This window comes from Plecotus auritus (genome assembly GCF_963455305.1).
Source record: "Plecotus auritus genome assembly, chromosome: 4".
NCBI classification, from domain to species: Eukaryota; Metazoa; Chordata; class Mammalia; order Chiroptera; family Vespertilionidae; genus Plecotus; species Plecotus auritus.
Window position 1 is genome coordinate 192,333,959 of NC_137775.1, and position 25,370 is coordinate 192,359,328.

At 65.8% G+C, this 25,370-nt stretch overlaps 2 protein-coding genes across 4 annotated transcripts; one reads left to right on the forward strand and one right to left on the reverse strand.

Moving 5' to 3' along the window:
- The first annotated feature begins 538 nt into the window (after nucleotides 1-538).
- On the forward strand, nucleotides 539-8,134 carry NACAD (NAC alpha domain containing). 2 transcript variants are annotated; one of them, XM_080667090.1, is made up of 9 exons: nucleotides 539-597; nucleotides 952-1,061; nucleotides 2,273-5,797; nucleotides 5,890-5,996; nucleotides 6,073-6,144; nucleotides 6,417-6,563; nucleotides 6,654-6,797; nucleotides 6,881-7,003; nucleotides 7,079-8,134. In XM_080667090.1, exons 2-9 carry the CDS (start codon nucleotides 995-997, stop codon nucleotides 7,091-7,093), a joined length of 4,200 nt encoding a protein of 1,399 aa, XP_080523216.1. In that variant the 5' UTR covers nucleotides 539-597; nucleotides 952-994; the 3' UTR covers nucleotides 7,094-8,134. The 2 variants fall into 2 exon arrangements, with proteins under 2 accessions (XP_080523216.1, XP_080523217.1); XM_080667091.1 differs by lacking the exon at nucleotides 539-597 and having other exon boundaries at nucleotides 745-1,061.
- On the reverse strand, nucleotides 8,102-24,946 carry CCM2 (CCM2 scaffold protein). Of its 2 annotated transcripts, XM_080667093.1 has the most exons (10): nucleotides 24,743-24,946; nucleotides 15,273-15,446; nucleotides 14,095-14,178; nucleotides 13,008-13,191; nucleotides 11,908-12,044; nucleotides 10,876-11,011; nucleotides 9,385-9,442; nucleotides 9,165-9,267; nucleotides 8,921-9,059; nucleotides 8,102-8,603 (listed from the first exon to the last, which is right to left on the reverse strand). In XM_080667093.1, the coding sequence occupies exons 1-10, from the start codon at nucleotides 24,770-24,772 to the stop codon at nucleotides 8,323-8,325; spliced, it is 1,326 nt and encodes a 441-aa protein (XP_080523219.1). In that variant the 5' UTR covers nucleotides 24,773-24,946; the 3' UTR covers nucleotides 8,102-8,322. The 2 variants fall into 2 exon arrangements, with proteins under 2 accessions (XP_080523219.1, XP_080523218.1); XM_080667092.1 differs by having other exon boundaries at nucleotides 8,113-8,603; nucleotides 8,921-9,267; nucleotides 24,743-24,920.
- Between the last annotated feature and the right edge of the window lie 424 nt (nucleotides 24,947-25,370).

Below are 25,370 nucleotides of genomic sequence, written 5' to 3' on the forward strand. Positions count from 1 at the left end.
CATTTCCGGGGCGGGGGGCGGGGGGCAGACAAGCCCCGGCCATAACGGGCTTTGGTTCCTGGCGGCCAGGTGGGGGCAGCTGTCAGCAGTGCAGTGAGAGGCGCGGGGCGAAGAGGAGCAGGAGTCCCAGACGGACGGTTTCCAGCGACTGGAGGGACCCGGGATGCACGGCGGAGGTTGGGCGCCAACCGCCTGGGCCCGCGGGCTCGGGGTGGGGCCGTGGGCAGGAGGGAGGACGCCCACCCGCCGGCACAGCTGCTGACAGCCGGTGCTCCCGCCCCCGCCAGGCCGGGCAGTGACAATGCCCGTCTCCCAGAGCCTGGCACGACGGTCAGACCATCGGGGAGGGACGGCTCCGTGCCGGGGCGGGGCGGGCGCTGCCGAGAACCAGGGCGGGAGGAAGGGTGCTTCTCCCACTTCCACGCGGAGAGCCGAAGGGCGGGCGGCGGGAGCGCTGACGGTCCCCTCCCCTCTGGTTGCTCTGAGCCGGAGGCGGTTGCCATGGGGACCGACCTAGGACCAGCCAATCGCTGCGGAGCTGCGGGCCGGCTCACCTCTGGGATGGAGGCGCCAGCTGGGCTGACCCGACCGGGACAGGTGGGCCGGGAGGCCGGGCAGAGGGCCGCGTAGCCTCCCCCAAAGCGCCCAGCCCCCTGAAACTTCCAGCTGCCTCCGCCCCGCACCCTGAGTCCTGGCGACCCCGCCTCTCCCGACGCAGCCGAGGTGTGATGCTGCCCGGGTCCCGCCTCCCGCCAGCCCGAGCCCCTGGGCCGTGAGGAGGGAGGGAGACGGCTCTGCGGAGAGACGCTCCGCTCCGCTCCGGGGAGGGCGCCCCGCGCTCGTAGTGCCTGGCGGCGCGCACGCTCATTTGGGCACCGGCGGGCGGGGCGGCGTGACGTCACTCACTGACACCCCCCCACCCATCCCGGGCGAGGGGCGGTGGCCTCCCAGGCTCCACGGGGCGGACGCACGGAGGGACCGGGACGGAGGGACCATGCCCGGGGAGGCGGCCCGCGCCGAGCTGCTGCTGCCCGAGGCGGGCGGCCCGGGGGTCCGCACAGGTGAGGCTGCGCGCTTCCGCGTGCGTCCCCCGCCCTCTGTCCTTGCGACCCCTGAATGCTGACCCGGCCCGGCCGCCCCGGGACTGCGGGAAAGGGCGGGGGAGGGGCTGACCGAGGGTCCCGACCCCGCGCGTTCCATTGTCTGCGTGGCGCGGGGTGCCTGGGCGGGTCAGATCTGGACTGGAGGCGGCGGTTCCCAGCGACCCTGGGTCGCGGGGGACACTTGCCCCCCACTTGCCTGCAGGCTACTAGGCCACACTGGTCCCAGAGGGAAGAGCAGGAGGGAGGCCAGGGGCCACCACGGTCGTGGGGAGGGGAGTCCTGGGGGACAGGGCCGTCCTGGGGGACAGGCCGGGGCTGTCTGCCGCAGGCAGGCCTCGTGCTGGGAGGCCAGGCCGCCGTGCTGGGTACCCCCGCCAGGAAGACTAGATGGGGTGGCCCCGCTGGAGGTCAGCCATGTGCGCCTCGGGGCCAAGGGCACCTTGCTGTGGGCAGGTCGCCTGGGGATGGGACCGAGCCGGGTCCAGGGCTTGGCCTCCCTCTGAGTCCAGAAAAGGGGACAGGGCTGGTGTCCCCAGACCCAGGGGCTGGCGGCCCTGCCAGAGCCGGTGACCTTGAACCAGTCACTCAAACTTCTGATCTTTAGGCTTCCCCACACTGCAGGCTTGGCCCAGCTCCACCCTCCCGCTGCCGGGGGCATAGGGGCCCAATTTGGGTGGGGAAGGGGACCATGCCAGGCCCTGCCCACCACACCCACCTCAGGTGCCGGGTGTTGGTCACACCCCAGTGGACCCAAAGGACCTCTTCTCAGGACCCCTGGCCACCCAGCGCCCAGCAGTGTGGCCCCGGGCTGGGCCTGCTGCAGGCGGATGGGCACGGGGCAGTGCCACCCTCGGAGCTGCGCCTCGGGTCTGGTGGGCACTTCCCTGTGCAGACAGGAAGCTGAGGCACAGGGACCCATACCCGGGTGGAATGTTCCAGAGCCAAGCAGAGGCAGGCCCTCCCCCAGGGCCCTCTGACCCCGAGGTCATGGGAGGGTCCACTGCCCAACCCAGCGGGGAGCTGCGCCCACACGCACCCCGAGCTGGTTGCTGTGGTCAGACCTTGGAACTTCTCCCAACATAGGGATTACCGCTCCCCGGCCCCCTCCAGGGGCACCCCTTCCTGGGGGCACGGGTGCCAGCCCTCCTCACGCCCTTCTCCCTCCACAGATGGGTCCTGTGGCACGGCCACGGCCACCACTCCAAGAGGGGACCAGCCTGAGCAGTGTGCCCTGACCCCTGGGCCCAGCCCCCTGGACCTCACCTTCCTGCTCAGCAAGCCAGGCGCCCGGCCCCCGCCCGAGGGAGCCAGCGGGGATGTGGGGCCTGGCCGGGCGCGCTCAGCCTGGGCGGTCCCCATGGAGGGGGCCCCCAGCCCAAGGCCCCACGAGGTCCAGCCTGCCGCGCGGCCTCTCCCAGCTGCCCTGGAGCCCCGGGTTGTGATGGGGGAGGAGACGTGCCAGGCGCCCCCACTGCCCTGGGCAGCCCCGCCACAGCTCAGGGACCCGGAGGGGGGGCCTGCCAGCCTGCACTCCCCCGCGTCGTGTTCTTGGGGTGACCCTCCCGTGCCTTTCCCTGCCCCAGACCCCGATTCCTATTTCACGCCTCCTTCCACCCCCAGCGAGACCCCGGCCTTGCTCCCCAGCTCCGGGCCCCGCAGGGATGCCAGGGACACCCAGGCCGAGGCCAGGCGCGTGGGGGACTCGCCGCCCACCTCACCCTCAGGCTCCTACGTCACTGCGGACACAGACAGCTGGGCCTCATCCCCGTCCCCTTCCTGCTCCCTGAGCCTGGCCCCCGAGGAAGGGCTAGGTGTGCCCTCAGGCCACGGCGTCTCTCCGCCCGGTTCTGAGGCCCTGGAGCAGGAGTGGCTGCCCGCAGGGTCCCCGGGGCCCTCGTCCCCTGAGTCCAGCCTCTCCACGGACAGCAGCTCCTCCTGGGACCAGGAGGGCCACTTCTTCGACCTGGATTTCCTGGCCCAGGACGCGATGGTCCCTGCCGCCCTCCTGCCGTTCCGGGGCAGCCTGCTCTTCCAGGTGGAGGCGGTGGAGGTGCTGCCCCTGTCCCCCGAGGAGCAGCAGCAGCAGGAGCCAGAGGCCCCGGCCGCCGACGGGGACTGGGCCAGCGAGGACAAGGACGACAGCACTTTCGCCTCCTCCCTGCAGTCACTGTCCGACCTGTCCGTCACCGAGGGCATGGACGAGGCCTTTGCCTTCCCGGACGACACCTCTGCCGCCTCCTCGGACCCCGACTCGGCCTCCTACCCTGGGGCAGATGACGAGAGACTGTACAGCGGGGAGCCCCACGCGCAGCCCGCCGCCCTGCGGGACGGCCCCGTGGTCTCCGAGGGAGACGTGGGCACGTCAGTCTCCGATGCCGGCCCCGCTCCAGGCCCCATGTCCCCGGTGGCCCTGGCCCGCCAGGCCCTGCAGGAAGCCCCAGGGGTCGCCGAAGTGACCACACAGGCTGGGTGGCCAGGAGCAGGACCCATCCCCAGGGCCACACCTCAATCCCGGCAGGAGCGGGCGCACGCCACCCCGGGCCCCGAGCCCAGGTCTGAGCCCCAGACCACGCAGGGAGCGGGCAGCGCACCCAGCCCAGTCACTCTGCAGGCCCTGAAGGCAGACATAGGCCGGGAGCCCCCTCCGGGAGAAGAGGGCCACGCCTTCCCGCAGGCCCCCGAACCTGCAGCTAGTCCTCGGAGCCTTCCGACAGACGCAGGCGGCGCCCCAGGTACCGAGCCCATGGCCTCCGCGGCCCAGGGGGCAGCTGGGGGGACGGACGCGAGCCGCACTGGAGACCCGGAGCCTCCGGACCTGGACCAGACCCACCAGGGTGGCCGGGAGTTCACTGTAGATGCGGGGACACCCTGGGCCTCACGTGGAGATGCAGGCCCCCCCAAGCCTGCCTTGGAAACCCCAGACACCTCTGAGCCCGCCACGGAGGCCCCAGACATACCTGAACTCACCTCAGAGGCTTCTGACACTGCAAAGATCCCCGACCCCCCCACTTTCACCCCGGAAATCCCGGAGCCCACTGCAAACATCCAAGACCACCCATACACCCCCACAGAGATACTGGGACCCCCAGGCCTCCCCAAGGAAGCCTTGGGCCCACCTGAGCCTACCTCGGAGACCCCGGACCCCCCCGAGTCTGCCTCAGAAACCCCGGACCCCCCCGAGTCTGCCTCGGAGACCCCGGACCCCCCAGAGTCTGCCTCGGAGACCCCGGACCCACCTGAGTCTGCCTCGGAGACCCCGGACCCCCCAGAGTCTGCCTCGGAGACCCCGGACCCCCCAGAGTCTGCCTCGGAGACCCCGGACCCCCCAGAGTCTGCCTCGGAGACCCCGGACCCCCCTGAGGATGCCTCGGAGACCCCGGACCCCCCTGAGGATGCTTTGAAGATCCTGGACCCCCCCGAGTCTGCCTCGGAGACCCCAGACCCCCCAGAGGATGCCTTGGAGACCCCGGACCCCCCAGAGGATGCCTTGGAGACCCCGGACACCCCCAAGTCTGCCTCGAAGACCCCAGATCCCCCAGAGTCTGCCTTGGAGACCCCAGACCCCCCTGAGGATGCCTTGGAGACCCCAGACCCCCCCAAGCCTGCCTTGGAGACCCCAGACCCCCCCAAGCCTGCCTCAGAGACCCCAGACCCCCCAGAGTCTGCCTTGGAGACCCCGGACCCCCCTGAGGATGCCTTGGAGACCCCGGGCCGCTCCAAGCCTGCCCCGAAGATCCCAGACCCCCCTGAGCCTGCGTCGGAGACCCCAGACCCCTCCAAGCCTGCCTCGGAGACCCCGGAACCCCCTGAGGATGCCTCAGAGACCCTGGACCCTCCCGAGCCTGCCTTGGAGACCCTGGACCCCCCCGAGCCTGCCTTGGAGACCCTGGACCCCCCCGAGCCTGCCTTGGAGACCCTGGACCCCCCTGAGGATGCCTCCGGTGGAGAGGAAGTAGCCGAAGGCCTGCTGGCGCCCAACAGGGGGGCCCACCTGCCTGCTGGTGTGGGGGCTGAGCCCTGCTTGCCCCCAAAGGAGGCCCCCGGGGCTGGGAACCAGGGGGACAGAGGCTTTGAGTCAGCACCCCAGGGCGCTGGGAGCAGCTGCCCCGAGGGTGGACAGGTGCAGCCCCAGAACCCAGCAGAGGGTGGAGGGGACACCCCGGGGCCCAGGCGTCCCTCGGCTGTGGCTTCCAAGCCTCCATCAAGGGCCGTGCCCAGGGTGGGCAGGGGCTGCCCTGAGGAGCCCACCCCCAGGTCTTCACCACCCTCCTCCAGGCGAGAGCGGGTCCCCGGAATCCCCAGCCCCTCCCCACGGCAGCCCCAGGACAGGCGCCCAAGCCCTGAGCCCTCCGTGCCCAGGGTGCCCCCCGCCGCACCCCCTGTCCCCTGCCCGGGTCCGCGGGAAAGCTCAGGGGAGGACCGCCGGTCGCCCCAGGCAGGAGCCCCGCGGGCCGCCACCTTCTCAGGAACCAGGAGCCACCCCCGGGAGTCCAGGCAGCGAGTTGGCCTCCCGCCCCACCCCTCCCTCCTCGGCCCCAAGGTGACCCCCACGGGGGGCCCCCACGCCAAAGACCCAGCCTTGCGGCCTCCACTCCCCTGCCAAGTGCCTCTTGGCTCCAGGCCCCGGGGCCCCGCCAGCCCTCAAGGGCCCCCAGCCACCCAGCAGCAGGACGAGCAGGATGGCCTGGAGGAAGGTGAGCGGGGCGGGGCGCTGCCCACCTGGGCCAGAGGTGGGAGGGCGGGGGGCCAGGCGAGAAGGGCCGCTTCACCCCTCCCATGTCCCCAGAGCCGCCTCCGGCTCCTGGCAGCTGCTCCGACAGCCACGGGGAGTCGTCGGGGGAGCCAGAGGAGGAGGACCTCTTGGGACCCCAGGCCCCTCAGGGCCCAGCCCAGGTGCCAGCTGAGGGGGGCACTCGGGGGGCAGGAGGCTCCACACCCACCCTTGGTGCTCAGACCCGCCCTTCCCCAGGCTGCAGCCAGCGGCCCCGAGGAGACGGCGGCCAAGGCCAAGCAGAGCCGCAGCGAGAAGAAAGCAAGGAAGGTGGGCGGGGCCTGCTCCCAGGGGCGGGGCTGGTCAGACAACCCCCCCCAGGACTGGGGCCTCCCTCCCCTCCCACCCTGGGGCGGCGGGGTGGGGGGGTGTGAATCTTATGGGGTGGGCGTTGGGGATTCCTTTTTGAAACAGCCGGGCCCTGTCAGCCTGAGTCCAGCACCCGGCTCTCCCCGGGACCCCGTCCCCACCCGCAGTGGGCCCCCCCCCCCCCGCCCCAGACCGTGGGCAGTGCCCAGCCTGAGCCTGCCGCGTGCCCCCAGGCCATGTCCAAGCTGGGCCTGAGGCAGGTGCAGGGCGTCACCCGGATCACCATCCACAAGTCCAAGAACATCCTCTTCGTCATCGCCAAGCCCGACGTGTTCAAGAGCCCGGCTTCGGACACCTACGTGGTCTTCGGGGAGGCCAAGGCCAGCAGCGGGGCAGGGCGGGCGGGGGGCGGGCGAGGGGTGGGGGAGGCGGGCAGCCCAGGCGTGGTGCTGACGGCTGCCCTGCTGCAGATCGAGGACCTGTCCCAGCAAGTGCACAGAGCTGCCGCCGAGAAGTTCAAGGTGCCCGCAGAGCCCTCCACCCTCGTCCCCGAGTCGGCGCCGGGGCCCCGGGTGCAGCCGGAGTATGAGGAGGAGGAGGAGGGCGAGGAGGAGGTGCGGCCCGGGAGCAGGTGGGGGGTTGGGGGGGGCTCTGCAGACGGAGCACCTGTCCCAGCCCCGCACCTCCTGTGCCCCAGGTGGACGAGGCGGGCCTGGAGCTGCGGGACATCGAGCTGGTGATGGCCCAGGCCAACGTGTCCAGGGCCCAGGCCGTGCGGGCGCTGAGGGACAACCAGAGCGACATCGTCAACGCCATCATGGTGAGGGGCTGGCCCGTCAGACACCCCGCCCTGCTCTGCCGGGCCCCCTGGCCTGACCCCCCCCCTTTCCTGCAGGAGCTGACGATGTAGCCAGGCCCGCCGCCCCGGCCCCCTGCGCTGCTGCTCAACAAACGGTGTCCCTCGCCTCGACTCCTGCCTGCCCGCGGCCCTCAGCCAAGCGGGTGGGGCAGGGCCTCCCGGAGCACGCACACCCAAGGATGGTGGTCCCGCCCCATGTCCTCCCCTCATGGGGTGGGGGCCTCCATCCCTGTGTTCCGGGGTGCCCAAGGGTCACTTGGCTGTGGGCAAGGCGTGGGCCAGGGGACTGGGGGTTCATAAGAACACCAAGCCTCAGGCAGTTCACAAGGGGGAGGTGGTCCCACAAGGGGGGTCCTACAGGGAGTTCCCACAGGGGGGGATCCCACAAGGGGGGTCCCCACAGGGGCTTCGGGAAGGAGACGCGTAGGAAGGCGGCCTTGGCTCCTGGTGGCCTAGCTCCCGGAGTCACCGTCCTCTCCACACCCTCCCCCCCAGACAGAACACAGGGACCCTGAGTTGGGTTCCCACCCCAGCACAGGGTGTACCGGTGCCAGGATAAGAGGGTGGGGGGACCCCTGAGCAGAGGAGAGGCTCCTGACCCCACAAAAGGCAGGGTTCACTGCACAGGGCGGGGCGGCCGCCTCCCTCTCGTACCATCAGGGTTCGTGGAGCGGAGGCGCCTGAAAGGGGGTGCTAGGCTTCCCACACCTCTGTGCGGTCTCCGGGCTCCCCTGGGCCACCTCTGCCTCCCACACTCCGAGGGCTCGGATGGGAGGCTGAAGCCAAGGGGCTGGGGTGAAGGATAGGGGACTCGGTTTGCTGTGGGCCTGAGCGAGAGGCCACGCCCCTCAGCGCCTTGTGCCCACGCCCCGCAGAGGGCCTGCCATTCCCACCCGCAGGCGCCCGGGACACCCGTTCCTGGCCCCGCATCCAGGAAGCAGAAGCCCCATCGGGTCCTCCCCACGGGGCGGCGCGGGGCCCAGATCGCTGTACCCAGCCTGGGGTTTGGGGGGCGGAAGGGCCGGAGGACACTGGCCCCCACAGGACCGGAAACACGCTGGCAGCAGAGATAAATTATTCACATTGCAGTGACTTCTTTAAGGTCTGAGTCTCGATAGGAACGTCATGTGCAAAACCACCGCTGTCCGGGCTCCGCAGACGGCCCTCCCCACAGGCCGCGGGCGGTGCTCAGGCAGCCTCTGCCCGCCTCCTTCACAGTAGAGGCCCCGCACGCACGCAGGCCCGGCCCAGCCCTGGGCGGGGAGGTGGCTGGGCCGGCGTCAGGCCGAGTCAGGGTCCAGGCTGCAGCCCAGTGCCTCGATGTCGTTGCTGATGTCCGAGATCATGCGGTCCCACTCGTCCCCCTCCGAGGGCACAGACTGGTCGTCGGAGCTGCCAGCCACTCTGTTCCCGTTGGAGGTGGAGGTGGAGGCGGAGCTCACGGCCCGCCGGTAACGCCCGAAGCTGTCCGTGATGATGCCGCGGCCGTCCTTCACCCCGATGGTCTCCAGGAAGTTCTCGAAGTGCTGGCTGTCCTTCTCCGGGATGAAGGGCCGCAGACCTGCGGGCACACCGCAGCTGACCCTGCAGTCCCGCAGGGAAGCCCCAGGTGGAGGAGGGACAGGAGGGGCCCGAGCAAGGCACCCCCACTCCCAGCTGGGCTCCCACCGCGGGGGGCACCCCTCACTCATGGACAAGACAAAGACCCCCTGAGCTGGGACCAGGAGCTCCCACGGTCACTGCCACCAGCCTGTTCTAGGGTCCATTCCACTGCGGACGGCAGGACCAGGCCCTCCCTCGGCTGCAATGGCGTTTCACTCCCGCCCAGCGAACTCCTCGCCCCGAGCCCGCCCGAGCGCCCCCCCCCCGCCGGCTCACCCAGCAGCAGGAACTTGCGGCTGTCCCCGTAGAGCCGCCGCAGGTTGATGCAGAACTCATGCACGGAGGCCCCGTCGCGGTACTCGTGCAGCAGCGCCGCGAACTGCTGGATCTCCTGCGAGGACAGCTTGGTGCGCAGCTGCGGGGAGCGGGTGGTGACGGGTGTGGGGGGCGGCCCAGAGCCACCCCGCCCTGGAACAACCCCCGGTCCCTCCCCTGGGGCTGGCGAGGTGCGGACGCCTACCGTGAGCATGTAGTCCTGCAGCAGCTCGGCGGCCGTGGCGCTCAGCTCGCTCTCACTGACCGTCTTGGCGTGGGGCACGGTGGGCACGCACTCGGGGAAGGAGCTGCAAGGACATGGCCCCTGTACCTGCACCCGTGACCCCCGCAGGGCCCCGCGGCGCTGGGGGTCAGGGCAGGTGCGGGAGGGCACAGGGACGGGCGCAGGGGGGGGCAGGACTCACAAGCTGCTGGCGTCCGCCTCATACGGCTCCTTCAGGTCCACTTTGGTGGAAGAGTCATCTGTGTGGGACGCAGAGCAGAGCCTGGGTTACGGCCCCGCTCTCACAGGGCCACGGGCCCGGCGCTGAGCCCAGCAGGCCTCGGGGGCAGAGCATGGGCCTGGGGGCTCCCTGGGGGGGCAGAGGCTCCCACCAGCAGCGTCCTAGGGCTCACGACTTCCTGTGCCCGGCAACCACCATGGCCGCCCGCGTGCAGGTGAGGGACTGACCGGCCCTGCAGCCTGCCCTGTCCCACAGCTGGCGAGGGTTGCAGCCATGAGGAGCGGATCCCCCGCGGGGACCAGTGAGCTCCCCATGTGCACAGCTGCTCCCCAAGGACAGAGACGGGCCGGGAGCCGAGACCTCCAGACCAGCCGAGGGCCTGGGACCACTGCTCCTCAGGACACAGCGGACAGCGGCCTCAGGTCCGGGGGACGGAACACCAGGGACCCCGAGACACTGACGTGCAGGGACCGAGGGCTGAGGGCCAGGCAGGTGCCGGGGCGGCGGGAGCAAAGGCAGGTGGTGGGCAGAGGAATGGCCCCGAGGCCACGCCCAGACCCGCCGCCTGGACCGTGGAGATACTGTGGGGCCAGGAAGGAGGTGGTGGAGCTCTGGCCTCACCGGGGCCGGTCTGGGAACGCACTGTCTGGGGGGCCCCGCAATGTGGGGGGCAGGGGGCCCGTGGAGGAGAGTCCTGGTCCAAGCCACGAAGGCAGAGGGAGCCCAGAGCCACGAGGCAGGAGCAGTCTGTCCCGGGGCCACAGACGAGCTGGCAGCACCCAGACGGGCAGGGAGACCTGTCAACTCCGAGAGCCCTGGCACCTGGGCTGCAGCGTCGCCCTGGGCAGAGGTGAGCCTGCTCTGCAGAGGCCTCCTGGGCTGCCGGCCTCCACCTTCCTGGCATCTGACTTACAGAACCCACGAACCCTCAATAAACCGGATTCCAAAAGCAGAGGCTTTGGCTGTGAACACGTGAAGGTCTTATGTGCAGGGGGAGCGTGTGGGTCCTGTGGCCTGGGCCACTGTGGGCGGGGCCTGAGTCTGGCTGTGCGTGTGCCTGTGTGTTGGGGGGGCACCCGAATGCTGTCCTGGTCTAAGCCTTTGGGGCTTCTTCACGGCTCCCCGCCGCCACCACCCCAGCAACCTCTGTCCTGGGAGGGAACCCCCAGCGAGCGGGCCTGGGCTCTGGGAGGGAGGCGCCCACAGCCGCTCGCAACCCCGGTGCTGGGAGCCCCCGCCATGTTCGGACTCAGGTGAGGTGACCGGAGCCACCTGTGGTTCCAGAAAAGAATTCCCAGGCCCAAAGTTATGAGGAAGCCACTGGCTGGCCGGGGGGAGGGAGGGTACGGGTCAGCCCCAGCTGCAGCTGCAGGGGAGTCTGGAAATCAAGGCGTTGGCTCCAGCCCGAGGACCCGCCGTGGCCACCCCGTCCCTATGCCCGCCTGTGCTCACCGCTGTGCAGGGACAGGTGGTGCGTGGGGGTGGAGGCCCCGTCGAATATGGCTCTGTCCAGGAAGTCGATGGTGGACTCGGTGTACACGATCTGGAACACCTGCCCCAGCAGCGAGCACAGCTCCTCCGCCGCCACCTGCAGGGGGCAGAGCAGCACCTCCCTGGGCGGCTTCCAGGGGCCCGGCCCTCAGGGCCCTCTGCGCCCAGGTTGCCAGCTGGCCAGCACGCTCCTGCAGCTCGTCCCACTGCCCTGCCAACCCCCCACTCCCGTCCCAACCTGGGGTGGGCTGGGGGCAGCACTCCCCCACCTGCAGCTGAAGCAGGACCAGGACGCAGGGTACCTAGAGGGCACTGTCACTGGGTCACCTCCGTCTCACGGGTGCGGAAATGGGACAGAGGAGTGAGAGGGGTCCCCGGGGCTAGCAGCCCTCAAGTGGCTGATGGGGCCACAAACCCTAACTTGCCACTCCCAGGCATCCTCCCTCAGGGTACAGCTTGGGGTACAGGGACCCAGTCCCCATCACACAGGGGCGGGAGGGTGACGCTGGGGAAGAGACCACCCAGCACAGCCCAGGAGGCACCACTCAGTGTGACCTGGGCCTGGGCCACTGTGGGCGGGGCCAGCTGTGGGGGAGGCGGGGCCTGAGTCAGGTGTGAGGGCGGGGCCAGAGTCAGGTGTGAGGGTGGGGCCGGGTCAGGTGTGAGGGTGGGGCTGGGTCAGGTGTGAGGGCGGGGCCGGGTCAGGTGTGAGGGCGGGGCCAGAGTCAGGTGTGAGGGTGGGGCCGGGTCAGGTGTGAGGGCGGGGCCGAGTCAGGTGTGAGGGCGGGGCCGGGTCAGGTGTGAGGGCGGGGCTGGGTCAGGTGTGAGGGCGGGGCCAGAGTCAGGTGTGAGGGTGGGGCCGGGTCAGGTGTGAGGGCGGGGCCAGAGTCAGGTGTGAGGGCGGGGCCGGGTCAGGTGTGAGGGCGGGGCCGGGTCAGGTGTGAGGGCGGGGCTGGGTCAGGTGTGAGGGCGGCCGGTCCCTGTGCGGCTCACCTTGCTCTCCGTGGCCAGGATCACCAGGCAGCAGGCCTCCACAGGCCCCACTCCACTCTCAGACAGGGAGCCTGTGGCGAGGCCTCTGGAACTTTCCGCACACAGACTCTGGCTGGGGGAGATGCCGGGGTCCTGGGCTGAGAAATCAACGCCGTGGCAGGTTAGGGCAGGTGGGGACCTCAACAGCAGGCTCTCGGCCGCCTGGCTTAGCTCAGGTGGGGACGGCCACGCGCCTTCCCCCGCCTTCTCTCAGCAAGGGAAGGACAGGCGAGCCGCCCACCTTGCGTGCCCACTGAGACCCCCCACGTGACCACCCGGTGCCCTCGCAATGAAGGCACGAACGGCGTAGGCGGACACTGAACTGCTGACCACAGGGCCCCGTTCATATGCAGTCCTGACAGATGGGGAAACGCAGGCACGGGGCCCAGGGCGGGGCCCAGGGCGTGTCAGGGACCAGGAACCCCGCCCACAGTCCTGAAGCCCGCCGGTTCCCACGGGTCCCCGCTGGGTCCCCCCAGCTGGGGTGTCTCTCATCTGCGGGCCGTGCCGACCTGGGACCCACACACCTCAGGGCAGAGGCTGTGCTCGGCAGGCAGCTTGCCCAGGGGTGCCCGGGGAGGTGGCCCCACTGCCGAGAAGAGAGGCTGCAGAAGGTCCTTCGAGTCCCCTCGGGGGACCACTCAGATCCTACGGCTCGAGAGGCCCTGAGGGTCTGGCCTCACCTTTGCACCCAGCTTTGGAGAACCGCGTGGCCAAGGCCAGGCCACCACAGCCTCAGTCTGCCCATGTGGGGGCCTACCAGGCCAGGGCACCCCAGTGTCCCCGAGGGGCAGCACTGGGCAGAGCACAAGCTCAGAGCCAGTGGCCAGACCCCACCCTTGCCCCTCAGGACCTCCTGGGTCCCGCCCTCCTCTGGCCGAGGCTGACCCAGGGACAGAGGGCCGCCTCTCGCTTTCTCGGGCCCAGTGGCTGCGGCCGCTGACCCGGCGTGCAGGAGCCGTCTGTCTCCAGAGCATCCAGGCAGACTGGGCCTCATCAGAGACCGGGCTGCGCTCCCAGGCCCCGCCCGCCCGCCCAGGCCCGCCCGCCCAGGCCCGCACCTGTCTTCAGGACCACCAAGTGCGAGGCGTCGTCCCGCACGTAGGACACGGCGGCGATGTCGTGGATGGGCACCCGGAGGATGGTGTCCTCGCCGTCCCGCCAGGCCAGCTTGACGTTGTAGGCCGACAGGCTGATGACTGCGTCGTGCTCCGGCGTCAGGTGTCCGGGGAGCAGGTGGGCTCTCTGGAGGGGACACGGGCAACACGGAGGTCGCAGAGGCCTGAGCCCCGCCCGCTCCCCTGGGCCCCCTGGAAGGGCCGCGCGTCAGCCCAGTGCGTCCGGGGTTTAGAAAATGCTGACTGTGTTGCCCTAACCGGTTTGGCTCAGTGGATAGAGCGTCGGCCTGCGGACTGAAAGGTCCCAGGTTCGATTCCGGTCAAGGGCATGTACCTTGGTTGCAGGCACATCCCCAGTAGGGGGTGTGCAGGAGGCAGCTGATCGATGTTTCTCTCTCATCGATGTTTCTAACTCTCTATCCCTATCCCTTCCTCTCTGTAAAAAATCAATAAAATATATTAAAAAAAAAAAAAAAGAAGTGTGGTTTCTTAATAAAAAAAAAAAAAAAGAAAGAAAGAAAGAAAATGCTGACTGTGAAACAGCCAGCACCTCGAGGGGCACGTCTGGGCACAAGTTCACGTTCAGACTGAGGAACCCCATGTGGTGGCACTGGGTCTGACCACGAAGGCCCAGGTCAGAGGGCCAGGAGCTGCTGCCAGAGAGTGAGGGGCAGAGGTCAGGGTTAGGAGGTGACGCAGGTTGAGGGTCGGAGGTCAGGGTTAGGAAGTGAAGCAGGTTGAGGGTCAGAGGTCAGGGTTAGGAGGTGACACAGGCTGAGAGTCAGAGGTCAGGGTTAGGAAGTGAAGCAGGTTGAGGGTCAGAGGTCAGGGTTAGGAAGTGAAGCAGGTTGAGGGTCAGAGGTCAGGGTTAGGAAATGAAGCGGGTTGAGGGTCGGAGGTCAGGGTTAGGAAGTGAAGCGGGTTGAGGGTCGGAGGTCAGGGTTAGGAGGTGAAGCGGGCTGAGGGTCGGAGGTCAGAGTTAGGAGGTGAAGCGGGCCGAGGGTCGGAGGCTGGGTGGAAGGAGGGTCACCTTGGCGTTGTCTATGAAGTGCAGGATCTCAGTCCTACTGGACGGGTTCAGGTACCCTGGAATGGACGTTAACTGACCTAAGTACTGAGAGAGACAGGGAAGGCCGTGAGAGGGGGGACAGCGGCCTGTGGGCCTCACGCTGCCACAAAGCCCAGGCCGCCCCCACACTCTGCCCGCGGGCGGCCACGGAAGGGAGCGCAGACGGTGATGTGACCAGAGCCGCGACCTGGCGTGACCAGGGCCTGTCTCCGCGTCGCGGGAGGGGGTGTCTGCGTGTGACCCAGCGCGTCCTCGGCGTCCCCATCTCTCGGACGCGCACACGCAGGTGGCTGTCCCGACAGGGGACCTGGACGCCCGGCCCTTGCTCGTCAGGCCAAGAGCTCGGATGTCTCCATCCTGCCCGCAGAGGAAAACCCGCCAAACTGAGACCCAACAGGTCTTCTAGGTCCTAGGCCCACCAGAGAGCAAGGCCGCAGAGGCCACAGGCCCCCCTCCCCGCGCAGGAGGGGAGCTGACCGAGGGCTGAGCACCGGCCTGGCCGAGGCCGAGACACACGCTGAGGGGCCAGGCGCAAGGCAGCAGCAGCACATGGACAGGCGCCGTGGGGGCGTGTTCAACGTGCTCATCAGGGGACACCCCCCCCCCGTGAAAAGGCGCCTGCGGGGCCCCCGAGGCCCTGGGAGCAGCATGTGGTCTCGTTCCTCCTCTGACGAAGTGGGCGACCGCCCCGAGAACTCAACGCGCTCATCGGCACCTGCACAGGGTCCTGCTGGGACTGGCAGCAGCCGCTCTGACCTGGCGCATGTCCAGCCGCGTGTCCGCCCTGAGCCTGTCACCCATGTCGGCACATGAACCAGCTTTGCTCAGCTGCCCGAGTGGGGCACCTCAGTGTTCGCTTTAAGCGACAGAAACGGTGTTTAAGCGACAGAAACGGTGTGTTCGGAGCTCCGGTCCCCGGCTCCTTCCTCCTCCCACCTCCTGAGGGCGCTGTTCCTCATCTGTTCCCACTCAGTGGGGCGCCGGACACCCCGGAGACCTGCACCTGGGCTGTGCCCGCCAGGCGGGCAGCCCTAACCCTTGACAAGCCCGAGAAGGCGGCGCTCACTCCGGTGGGGAGAGCCCGGAGGGGCCGACCAGGAGCCTGGGCTGGGCACCCGGTGAGGGGGGTGCGCACTGACCTTCACCTCCTTCTCGATGTAGTCGCTCAGCAGCCGGTCGGGCTCCACGCGCTCGGGCAGCGACAGCACCACCGTGTGCAGGGGCCGCCGCTCCGTCACCTTCTCGTGGGCCTTCTTGTCTCGGTTCTTTTCTCCTTTGAGGAAGACGCGCTTAAACGGCGACACGAGGCCAGGCTGCGGGCAGAGACGCAACGGCTGGAGCCATCGCTGGCACAGGCTCTGCGAGGGGCCGCCCGCTGGGACCGCGGCTGTGCTGTGCCGGGCTCCACGCAGGTGGGCCGGCCTTCACCTCTCCTAGGCGCTTGGGAGGTCAAGGCCGATTCCCAGGCGGGAAAAGGCGGAGAAGAGGGGACTCCCCAGACCACAGCGTCTCCCAACCCCTGGGCTCCGCAGGCCACTCCCCGCCAGGACCTGAGAGGCAGGGCAGGTCCGACATTCATTAAAACTCTCATTGTGCCGGCCCGTTGAGCGTCGACCTATGAACCAGAAGGTCAGGGTTTGATCCCTTATCAGGGCACAGGCCCAGGTTGCGGGCTCCATCCCAGTGTGGGGCGTGCAGGAGGCAGCCTATTAACAATTCTCTCTCATCAGTGATGTTTCTATCTCTCTCCCTCTCCCTTCCTCTCTGAAAATTCAATAAAAACATTTTTTTAAAACAACAAAATTTAAAATATATATATACGTATTTTATTGATTTTACAGAGAGGAAGGAAGAGGGATAGAGAGTTAGAAACAACGATGAGAGAGAACCATCGATCAGCTGCCTCCCGCCCGCCCCACACTGGGGACCAAGCCTGCAATCAAGATACATACCTTTGACCAGAATCAAACCCGGGACCCTTCAGTCGCAGGCTGACCTTCTATCCACTGAGCCACACCAGTTAGGGCTAAAAACATGTTTTTAAAAGAGAATTGAAAGTCTCTTTGTGACGAAGTAAAGCGTTTGCAGCCCTGCAATGACTCATTCTTCACTCCACAAGCGTTCTGACTGGGCGCTCAGGCTCCTCATCACCAAAACGGTCTTGTAACCTTCGACCCCAAAAGACAAAGGACCCCCTCAGCCCGGAAGCAGCAGGACACTCTGGCCGGCCTGTGGGGAGCTCCGAGGCCGCCCCGCCCTCAGACCTGCAGGTGCGTCCCCACGTGCCACTGCACCCGCCCACCCAGGCGCTGCGCTGGCGTCTCCACTCCCCACGCGGACGGCGGGGAGAGCTCCGGGCGTGGTCACCGCTGTGGATGCGCTTTCCCTGACTCCCTCCGACGTCATTTCCCACCTCAGCTCTGGGTCCCACGCGGGACCGCCCAGGCCCCGCAGCCGCCACCCGAGGCCCCTCATCCCTGAGCTCAATGCACCAGCCCACGGAGCTCACAGCTCCTCCCTCACCACCGTCTGCCCGGAGACGGGTTCTCAGTCCCGGAACCCCACCCACCGTCCAGAGCAGGGCCCCGGTGCCCACTGTGCCAGCTGACGCCCCCTGCCAGCACCCACCTCGCCCTCCATGGACCAGCTGCGGGGGGGGGGGGGGGGGCGTCCGGGGGAACTCCTGCAGGGGAAGCGGGCCCCCCTCTGTGGACAGGCACTGTGCTCCCCGCTCACTCGACTGGGCTGTTATGGCCACATGGTGACCCTCCCCCGACACTGGTGACGCCCGGAAGGACAGAACCACAGCTTCCGTCTGCTTCCAGCTCAAAATAACGACAGGAGGCAGCACCCCGGCACCCGGGGCCAGTCCAGAAAGGGGCCCAGTCCCCCACGCGCCCCCTCAGGACAAGTGCACGTGCGTTGCCCCGTCACACGTTTGGGAGCCACTGACCCGTCTTCTCCGGGGACCCACCGGCCCCCCTGCCTGTGCCTCTGGCCACGGGGCTGTTTCTAAGTTTAGAAAACTTGACCCGGGGAGAGCTACCTTTTGCTTCACGGTCGGCAAATATTTTTCTTGACTTTTCTCTCACGCACGTTGACGTGATTAGACACTTGGTCACCATCCTCCCGCCTCAGGGTTTTGGGGGAACAGGGAGGAAAGCTTTCTGTCCCCAGTCGCTGAAGACCCGCCCATGGTTTGAACACAGATGGCCAATCGGTTTCATTCACGTCTCTGACCTGTTGCTGCTCACCCTGCTGCATGCTAGGAGGATGGGTCCCTTCGGTCCCTTCCACCCACGCACCCAGCTGCCCACTGGCAGGACGCACAGACCCCAGAGCAGCTGCCCTCCCGCCCTCCGCCTCATGGGGAGCAGAGCCCCTCCCGTTCCTGCGGGGATCAGCTCCAGGCGACCGGGCTGTGGGGCGCCCTCCTGCCTGCTTTCTCAGGTTCCCTGGGGTTCTTCCTTGTTGGTAACATAGATGAGCGTTACGTGGTCTAGTTCCAGAAAAAAGCCTGACTTTTATCGGGGTCACGTTATAAATTAACTCAGAGACAGACACAAGCAGCGAGGGCCCTGTGGCCCCACACTTCTGGCCGGGTCAGGCCTCACCAGTCGGGTCCGAACCGTGAAGGCCGTGCGGTCTGCATCACGCTTGCAGCTGCCCAGAGCCCAGCGCACTGGACACCGCGGCCAAGGGCGCCGCCGGGCTCCCTGCGGACGGACGGACTTACATCACGCACACGGTCAGACAAAGTGAACTGTGTGCGCACGTGCTTCAAAGGCACCAGGAAGTCAGGTGGCTGATGGGTGGGGAGAGGGGTCAGAAGATGGGCAGACACAGGACAAAACAGGTGCAGCAAACGTATGGCAGATGGAGGTGGTGGGGGTACGGGCACTGGCTGTAAATGCTTTTGACTTGGTGTGCTCAACATTTCTTATAGTAAAATGGGGAGGGGGGGAAAGCCGACTGGCTTATACTCCCCTTCCGGAGGGGCTGGCGCTCACTGTCGGGGGAAGGGTCTGGAACGAACCTGAAGTGGGTCTGACATCGAGGGCGCAGCGGCAGGTGGGCCTGGGCTGCTGTGTACCTCAAACAGGAAACACGACAGCTATTCCGAGTGACATACCAACGGGTGGTGGTGACCGTCAGGCACAGCCAGACCTAAGCACTTCCTGACAGGTGACCGCAGGGCTGTGCAGGCGTGCAATGGATAAACCGCACCCCGGCGTGTAAACCCTGGAATACGCTGGACCACACCCAGCCACGGAGTTAAAGGTCATGACACAGAGGCGGCCTATTCAGTGCTTGGAAAAAGCGGGCATGGCGTTTTAAGCTGTAGAAGGAATAATAAAGAGCCAGATTCAGCAGGTTCTCTCCTCTCACAGTAACAACACAGGAGAACCGGCACCGCCCACCCAAGAGTGACCCACACCGGGGTCCCTGAACAGCAGCACCGGCTCGGACCGGCCTCCTCCCATTTCAGAATTCACTGCTCTTCCTGCCTCCTGGGCCACAAGCCACCACAGTTCACCCCCTAGGCCTCAGACCAAGCCCAAATCCCACCCTCCTGCTTGGTCAGGGTCCTCTTCACCGCACGCCTCTAATGCCTGCCTGCGATCAAGCGCATAATCTAAGTAATTATCCCACAGACCAAAGCTCACCCGGGGAACTGTAACCTGTGGGCCCCGGGGAACTGTAACCTGTGGGCCCCGAGGAACTGTAACCTGTGGGCCCCGGGGAACTGTAACGTGTGGCCCCGGGGAACTGTAACCTGTGGGCCCCGGGGAACTGTAACGTGTGGCCCCGGGGAACTGTAACCTGTGGGCCCCGGGGAACTGTAACGTGTGGGCCCCGGGGAACTGTAACATGTGGGCCCCGGGGAACTAACGTGTGGGCCCCGGGGAACTGTAACGTGTGGGCCCGGGGAACTGTAACGTGTGGGCCCCGGGGAACTGTAACATGTGGGCCCCGGGGAACTAACGTGTGGGCCCCGGGGAACTGTAACGTGTGGGCCCCGGGTAAGCTCTAACGTGTGGGCCCCGGGGAAGCTCTAACGTGTGGGCTCCAGGGAACTGTAACGTGTGGGCCCCGCTCCCAGCAGAAAACAGTCCTTGTATTTCTACCCGAATGACAGGTCCAGGCTCAGACCCTCACACTGCGACTCGGGAAACCCAGCGCACATGAGGAACAGCACTGCCCCCACGAGGAGGCACGGGATCGAGCAAGCCTGAGCTCAGGACAGCGCTTGGGGGCAGGAGGTCCCACTTTCAGTCGCCCAGGCCTGTCTGGGACAATGGAGACCAGGTCCCAGCCCAGGGCCTCCGCTCCAGACTCCGGTCACATCATCGGGATGTCCTGGGCTTGCTTCAAAATCACCTGCCGCCCCAGCCCAGCAGGATAGGGGACCAGAGATGGGACACCGCAGTCGACACCCCTTCCCTCCAGGGCTGGACCCGGAGGCGTCTCTCTGGGCATGGAGATGGGCTGCTCCCGTCCTCGGGCGCCTGCGTGCACCCCTGGGTTCCTTGTCCAAGTCTCCTCCTCCAATAAGGACGCAGGTCCTATGGGATGGGAGCCACCTACCGACCTCATTTAACCTTAATCACCTCATCAGCGGCCCACCTCCAAACACAGGCCCACCTCCAAACACAGACCCACCTCCAAACACAGACCCACCTCCAAACACAGACCCACCTCCAAACACAGACCCACCTCCAAACACAGGCCCACCTCCAAACACAGGCCCACCTCCAAACACAGGCCCACCTCCGAACACAGGCCCACCTCCGAACACAGGCCCACCTCCGAACACAGGCCCACCTCCGAACACAGGCCCACCTCCGAACACAGGCCCACCTCCGAACACAGGCCCACCTCCAAACACAGGCCCACCTCCAAACACAGGCCCACCTCCAAACACAGGCCCACCTCCAAACACAGGCCCACCTCCAAACACAGACCCACGCTGAGCTGCGGGGGACCAGGCTCCAAGCCCGGAACCTGAGGGGCCACGTCCAGCTCCGCCCAGGAGCAGTGCAGGCTGCGGACACGCGGGTGAACCAAGCGGCCCCGCGCTGACGCTGGTGGGCTGGGGCCCCGGTGGCACCACAGGGCTCTCTCAACGGGGGCTCGCTGTCTTCCTAGCAGAGGTTCCTTCCTCGCCCGTATCGACGCCCGTTTCCCAGCAGCCCCTCGCCTGCCCTGAGCTCCGTGCGGGTCTGTGGCCCTGAACTCGCGGTCCCCAGCACGGGCACCGACCGGGAGGGCAGTCCGTGCCAGAGGACAAGCTCCAGTCGTCCCAGCTGCTCCCGGGCCCAAAGCAGGCGCCCACAGGCCTCACCCAGCGCCCTGCTCTGTCCCACGTGTCTCCTGACACACGCGCACGGGCCTTCCTCTGATGCTGCGTGTGAGCAGCTCACTTTCCAGCCCTCTTCTCGCTGCACAAGCGCATCCGCGGCACGGAGACCAATGGAGGGGGCTTCGTGCTGACCAGCTGACCTCGACTCAGCCCAGTGACCAGGACAGTGGGGCCACTATCGCCGACAGCAACTACAGGGACAGGAGGCTTGCAGGAGGCACCAGTTCCCTGCAGTTCATTCACATACAGATGTTTACACACATGTGCTCACCTGCGGAGAAGGTGAGTCCTCAGCCCTCACACAAGCCAACTGCCTGAGCCTGGAGTCCCTGCAGCTTGTTGTTGGTTTGTTTTGGTTAATCCTCACCCCAGGGTATTTCCCACTGCTTTTCAGAGTGAGTGGACGGGAGAGGGAGGGAGAGAAAGTGAGAGAAACAACGATGTGAGAGACACACTGAGGGGCTGCCTCCCGCACACACCCCGACCAGGGCCAGGAATCGAACCTACAACCCAGGTACCTGCCCTGGACCGGAAATGGAACCGACGACCCTGGGGTGCACAGGCTGATCTCTAACCACCGAGCTCCCTGGCCAGGGCTGGAGCCGCAGAAGTGTAACAGGCGCTGGTCTAGGCCAAGCTCCCAATCCTGGGGTGAGCTGGCAGGTCCCGGAGCTGGTAACCTGGGACCGTCACCCAGGGGACCTTTTTCTTTCCACTTTTTATATGGAAATTCTCAGAAATTCACCAATGTAGACAGAATAAGTAATGAACACCCACTGCCAAAACCCTCAGCTGTCTCCCTCTTCTTCTAGCTTGAATAACACGCATCTACAAATCATAGAATTCCACCTAGAACCTCTCAGCATGACGTCCCTCGGATCAGAACAGGACAAAACACAAATATCAAACACAGCACGACTGACAGTAAGCCCTCGTCGCCATCTCAGACCCAGCCCCGCATTCCCAGGCACCTCACCACCTTCTCTTTTCATTTGAAGAATGCGAATAAACTAGATGGACACAGGGATGTGTACCTTTGTTCAGGCTGAAATCCTGGCCACCGACAGGGCGGCTGCAACCGACAGCAGCTCAAGAGCAGAAGCCTGGTGTGCTTCCATGCGGCAGCTCCACCCCCCCCCGCCCCTCCACCGCCCCGCAATCCTCCACTAAGTCAAAGGTTTTTGTAAAAACGTATCCAACCCAACGCAAGTGTACACCTACGTTCCTTACAAGAAGGAGTTACATCCTGACAGAATAGTGTCAAACGCACAAAACAGGGGTTCGCTTGGGAAGGAGGCAGGTGTATTCTCCAAACCACAAGTCAGGACATGTGGCCTGCAAGGCCCCAGTCCCTCCGGGCCCAGCAGACTTCTGTCCCCACGCTCACCGCCCACAGGCTCCTCCTGCATCCCCACCACCCAGTCTTCCATGGCGCCTGGCAGGGGTTCAAGCCACCCTCCTCCTATGGGCCGGGGGAGCCTGAGAAGGGACAGGGCCATACCTGGGGCCACTTTATAGGAAGTTCCCTGGGTTCCACTGGTCTCTGGCAGCTTCCTGTCCTGAGGAACCAGGCCACGTTAGCACGAGCCTGAAGAACTGCTTGACAAGTGTACGAAGACCCAAATGAGCCTGCCACCCACATGGTGAGAGGGAAAGCTGCCTTCTTAAAAACATTTTTTATTGATTTCAGAGAGGAAGGTAAAGGGAGAGAGTTAGAAACATCAAGGATGAGAGAGAATCATCCATTAGCTGCCTCCTGCATGCCCCCTGTTGGGGATCGAGACCACAACCTGGGCATGTGCCCTTGACCGGAATCAAACCCAGGACCCTTCAGTCCACACACCAATGCTCTATCCATTGAGCCAAACTGGTAAGGGCAAAGCTGCATTTTTGAGGAAGCTAACTTGGGAGAGAATTTAAATGTCCAACTGGCCTGGCTATGGTGGCTCTATGGATTAAGTATCCATCCCATAGACCAGCCGTGGGCAAACTACGGCCCGCGGGCCGGATCCGGCTGTTCTATCCGGTTCTCTTGCTCTCCCCTCCGCTCCTTTACTTTGAATTTATATTAGTTCACACAAACACTCCATCCATGCTTTTGTTCCGGCCCTCCGGTCCAGTTTAAGAACCCATGGTGGCCCTCGAGTCAAAAAGTTTGCCCACCCCTGCCATAGACCAAGAGGTCCCAGGTTTGACTCCTAGTCAGGGCACATACCCGGGTTGCGGGCTTGATCCCCAGTAGGGAGCGTACAGGAGGCAGCCCAACGATTATTCTCTCTCATCATTGATCCATCTATCTCTCCCTCTCCCTTGTGAAATCAAAATGATTCTTTAAAATGTCCAACTCTACTTTCATGAAGTTACTGTCATTACTTCTGCTGTTTCAGCTGGAACCTGTGTATGTGGTTTAGTTTACGACGATGAAAACGACATTGCCTGGGGGAGCAGAGCAGGAAGGTTCCGCCAGGGGCGACCGGCATGGGGCAATAGGTGAAGTGTGCCGAGTGGGTAGGAAGCCACGTCCCAGAACCCCATGGCCGCCTGTGGGAAAATGAGCTGCAAGGCGCAGAAACAGAGAAAGGCTCTCCCAGCTAAGGCAACTATGTATCCTCTCCCGGAGACAATGAATCCCCACCGCTCCCCCAGCTAAGGCTACTATGTATCCTCTCCCGGAGACAATGAATCCCCACCGCTCCCCCAGCTAAGGCTACTATGTATCCTCTCCCGGAGACAATGAATCCCGCTGTGGACAGGACATGCATCAGTAACCTTCTCTGTGCCTGAATCTCTCCACTGGCCACAACTCCGACATTCTTGATTTTACTGGCTTTTCACTTCTATCCCAAAAGCTCAGGAATGTCTGTTTCCCCAATATTGCTAGATGGTGTAATGTTTCTACCAAAGCTGGTAGAAGGTTCTAGAAGAAATCCAGCCAGCCCCATCCTTCCTGGGTGGTGCTAACCCGGCGACTCTCCTTAGCAAGTAGGGAGAGTTCGGCCTGACTGTGAAGACTGGGGCTAGGGCCGGTGCTCTGCTGGGGACAGGCCACCTCCTGTCGAGGCCCTGGCCTGCCACGGCCTGAACATCCTCCAGGGCCTTCTCCCGGCTTTGGCACAAAGCTTCACGGCCGCGCTCCTCCTCTGCGGTGGGCAGCCTCTCTGCAGACTAAAGCTTCAGGCTGAATCACGTGCTTGGGCGTTTTCCAGATTTAAACATCTTTGTAGGTAACTGTTCCCGCACTCACGCTGACACAGAACTAGCAAACAAGGTGAGAGAGGCAAGCACCAGACAACCCCCGGACCCCACCTGCCCATGCCCCCTTTCCGATGCAGCTTTTCAAAGTGGGGCACCTGGTGAGGCAGGTGATGGATGAGTAACTCAACGGAGGGGCACAGTGGCTCTGACGTAAGATAGTAGGGCTGACCAAGGTCTGCTTTAAGCTTACATGTGGAAGTGCACACGCACACACTTCCTAGACCTAAAGTGGTAGGTGAGACGCTTCTAAGCAGGTTATAAAGCCTGTATTTAAAAAAGACACATCTCATTGAAACCCTTTTCCATGTTAATGGTAGCCTACCCTACGTGGCTGTTCCAGACTCCGTTAAGAGGTTGAGCTTCTTTATCAACTCTTCTACCCCATCCTCAGAGCCACATCTTAAAAACCGCAAAAAACTAAGGAGTCTCTTGAACTATCGCGTCCAAAATCCAACTGCAAAACGTCACGTCATCAAGACCCCTCGGATGGCATTAGGTGGGGAAAACACGACCCGGGAACGGGCCCAGGACACAGCTTCTGGTTTCACTCGGTCCCAACAACGTGAGGACACGAAGCAGCAAAGGTTGGTACATCACGCGGACCCCAGTCTCTAAGGTTCCCGTCCTGGAAGACCCCGCGCAGCCCTGGTCGGTACCCCCGGGTCAGGCCACGTGCAGAGCCTGGGTTTGGGGGAGTCACTGGCCGGAAGGGGCGGAAAGGCGTGGCTCCTTCCTCCCCCGCCGCGCCGGCCGGCCGCGGACCACCTACCGGCATTGTCCCGGACGCGCCTCCTCCACCCGCTGGGTCCGCTCCGCCGCCCGCCCGCCCGCCAGCTGGTGCGCTGGGCTCCGCACGCTGGACCTCCCGGCCCGGACCTCCCTCCCCCGGCCTCCCCGCGCCCGCGCTCGCAGAGCGGAGGGCGGCCCGAGGGAGCCTCCCGGGCCCCCAGCCGGCCCCTCTGACCCCCGCCTGGCCCTCGGAGGACTCACCTTCTTGCCCTTCTTGCCCTCCTCCTCCATGTCGCCGCGAGCGGTCCCCGCGGCCCGGCCCGCCCAGGGAGCCCCGCGCCCCCGCGACCGCTACATGCTCGCCGGGGCCCCGCGGCCGCCGCAGCCGCGTTCCTGCGCTGCCCGCCCGCCGCCCTGCGCTGTCTCCGCCCGCGGCCGCCAGGGGCCGTCCGCACCCCGCACCCTGCACTTCCGGGCCCAGGGCTCGGCCCCGCCCCCCGCACGCCCCGCCCTCAGCCGTTTAGGGCGGCGGGATGGCGCCCACCCTGCCCCGCCCCTCGGGGCCGCGGGAGCGCGTCTGTCGCGCCCCTTTCCCGCCCCCAGCCCGCCCATTGCCCCTCGGGGTCGCGGGAGCAGCTTCAGCTTTTGGATTCCGCCGCCATTTTTACGGCAGCCAACTTCCCGGCCTGCCTTGCGCTCAGGGAGGCCGACCACGGGCCGACGGGAATTGGAGAGCGGGGCCGGCGGGGGTGGGGCTAAAGGAAGGGGAAGGAGGGGCCTGGGAGGGGGCGGGGCTCCCTGGGCGCGACAGGAAGGTGAGGGAGGGGCGGGGCCTGAGGGGAGGAGGGGCGGGGCCAGCTGGATGGGCGGTACTAACAGGAAGGTGACA

Bases quoted from the DNA above. Each gene is read 5' to 3' on its own strand.
- NACAD (XM_080667090.1), top strand. From the start codon at position 995: ATGCCCGGGGAGGCGGCCCGCGCCGAGCTGCTGCTGCCCGAGGCGGGC. The intron at 1,062-2,272 runs GTGAGGCTGCGC...CTCCCTCCACAG, and splicing joins CGGCCCGGGGGTCCGCACAG to ATGGGTCCTGTGGCACGGCC. The intron at 5,798-5,889 runs GTGAGCGGGGCG...CCATGTCCCCAG, and splicing joins GCAGGATGGCCTGGAGGAAG to AGCCGCCTCCGGCTCCTGGC.
- CCM2 (XM_080667092.1), bottom strand. From the start codon at position 24,772: ATGGAGGAGGAGGGCAAGAAGGGCAAGAAG. The intron at 12,045-13,007 runs GTGCGGGCCTGG...TTGATTTCTCAG, and splicing joins CTTGGTGGTCCTGAAGACAG to CCCAGGACCCCGGCATCTCC. The intron at 11,012-11,907 runs GTGAGCCGCACA...TGCCCCCTGCAG, and splicing joins TCCTGGCCACGGAGAGCAAG to GTGGCGGCGGAGGAGCTGTG.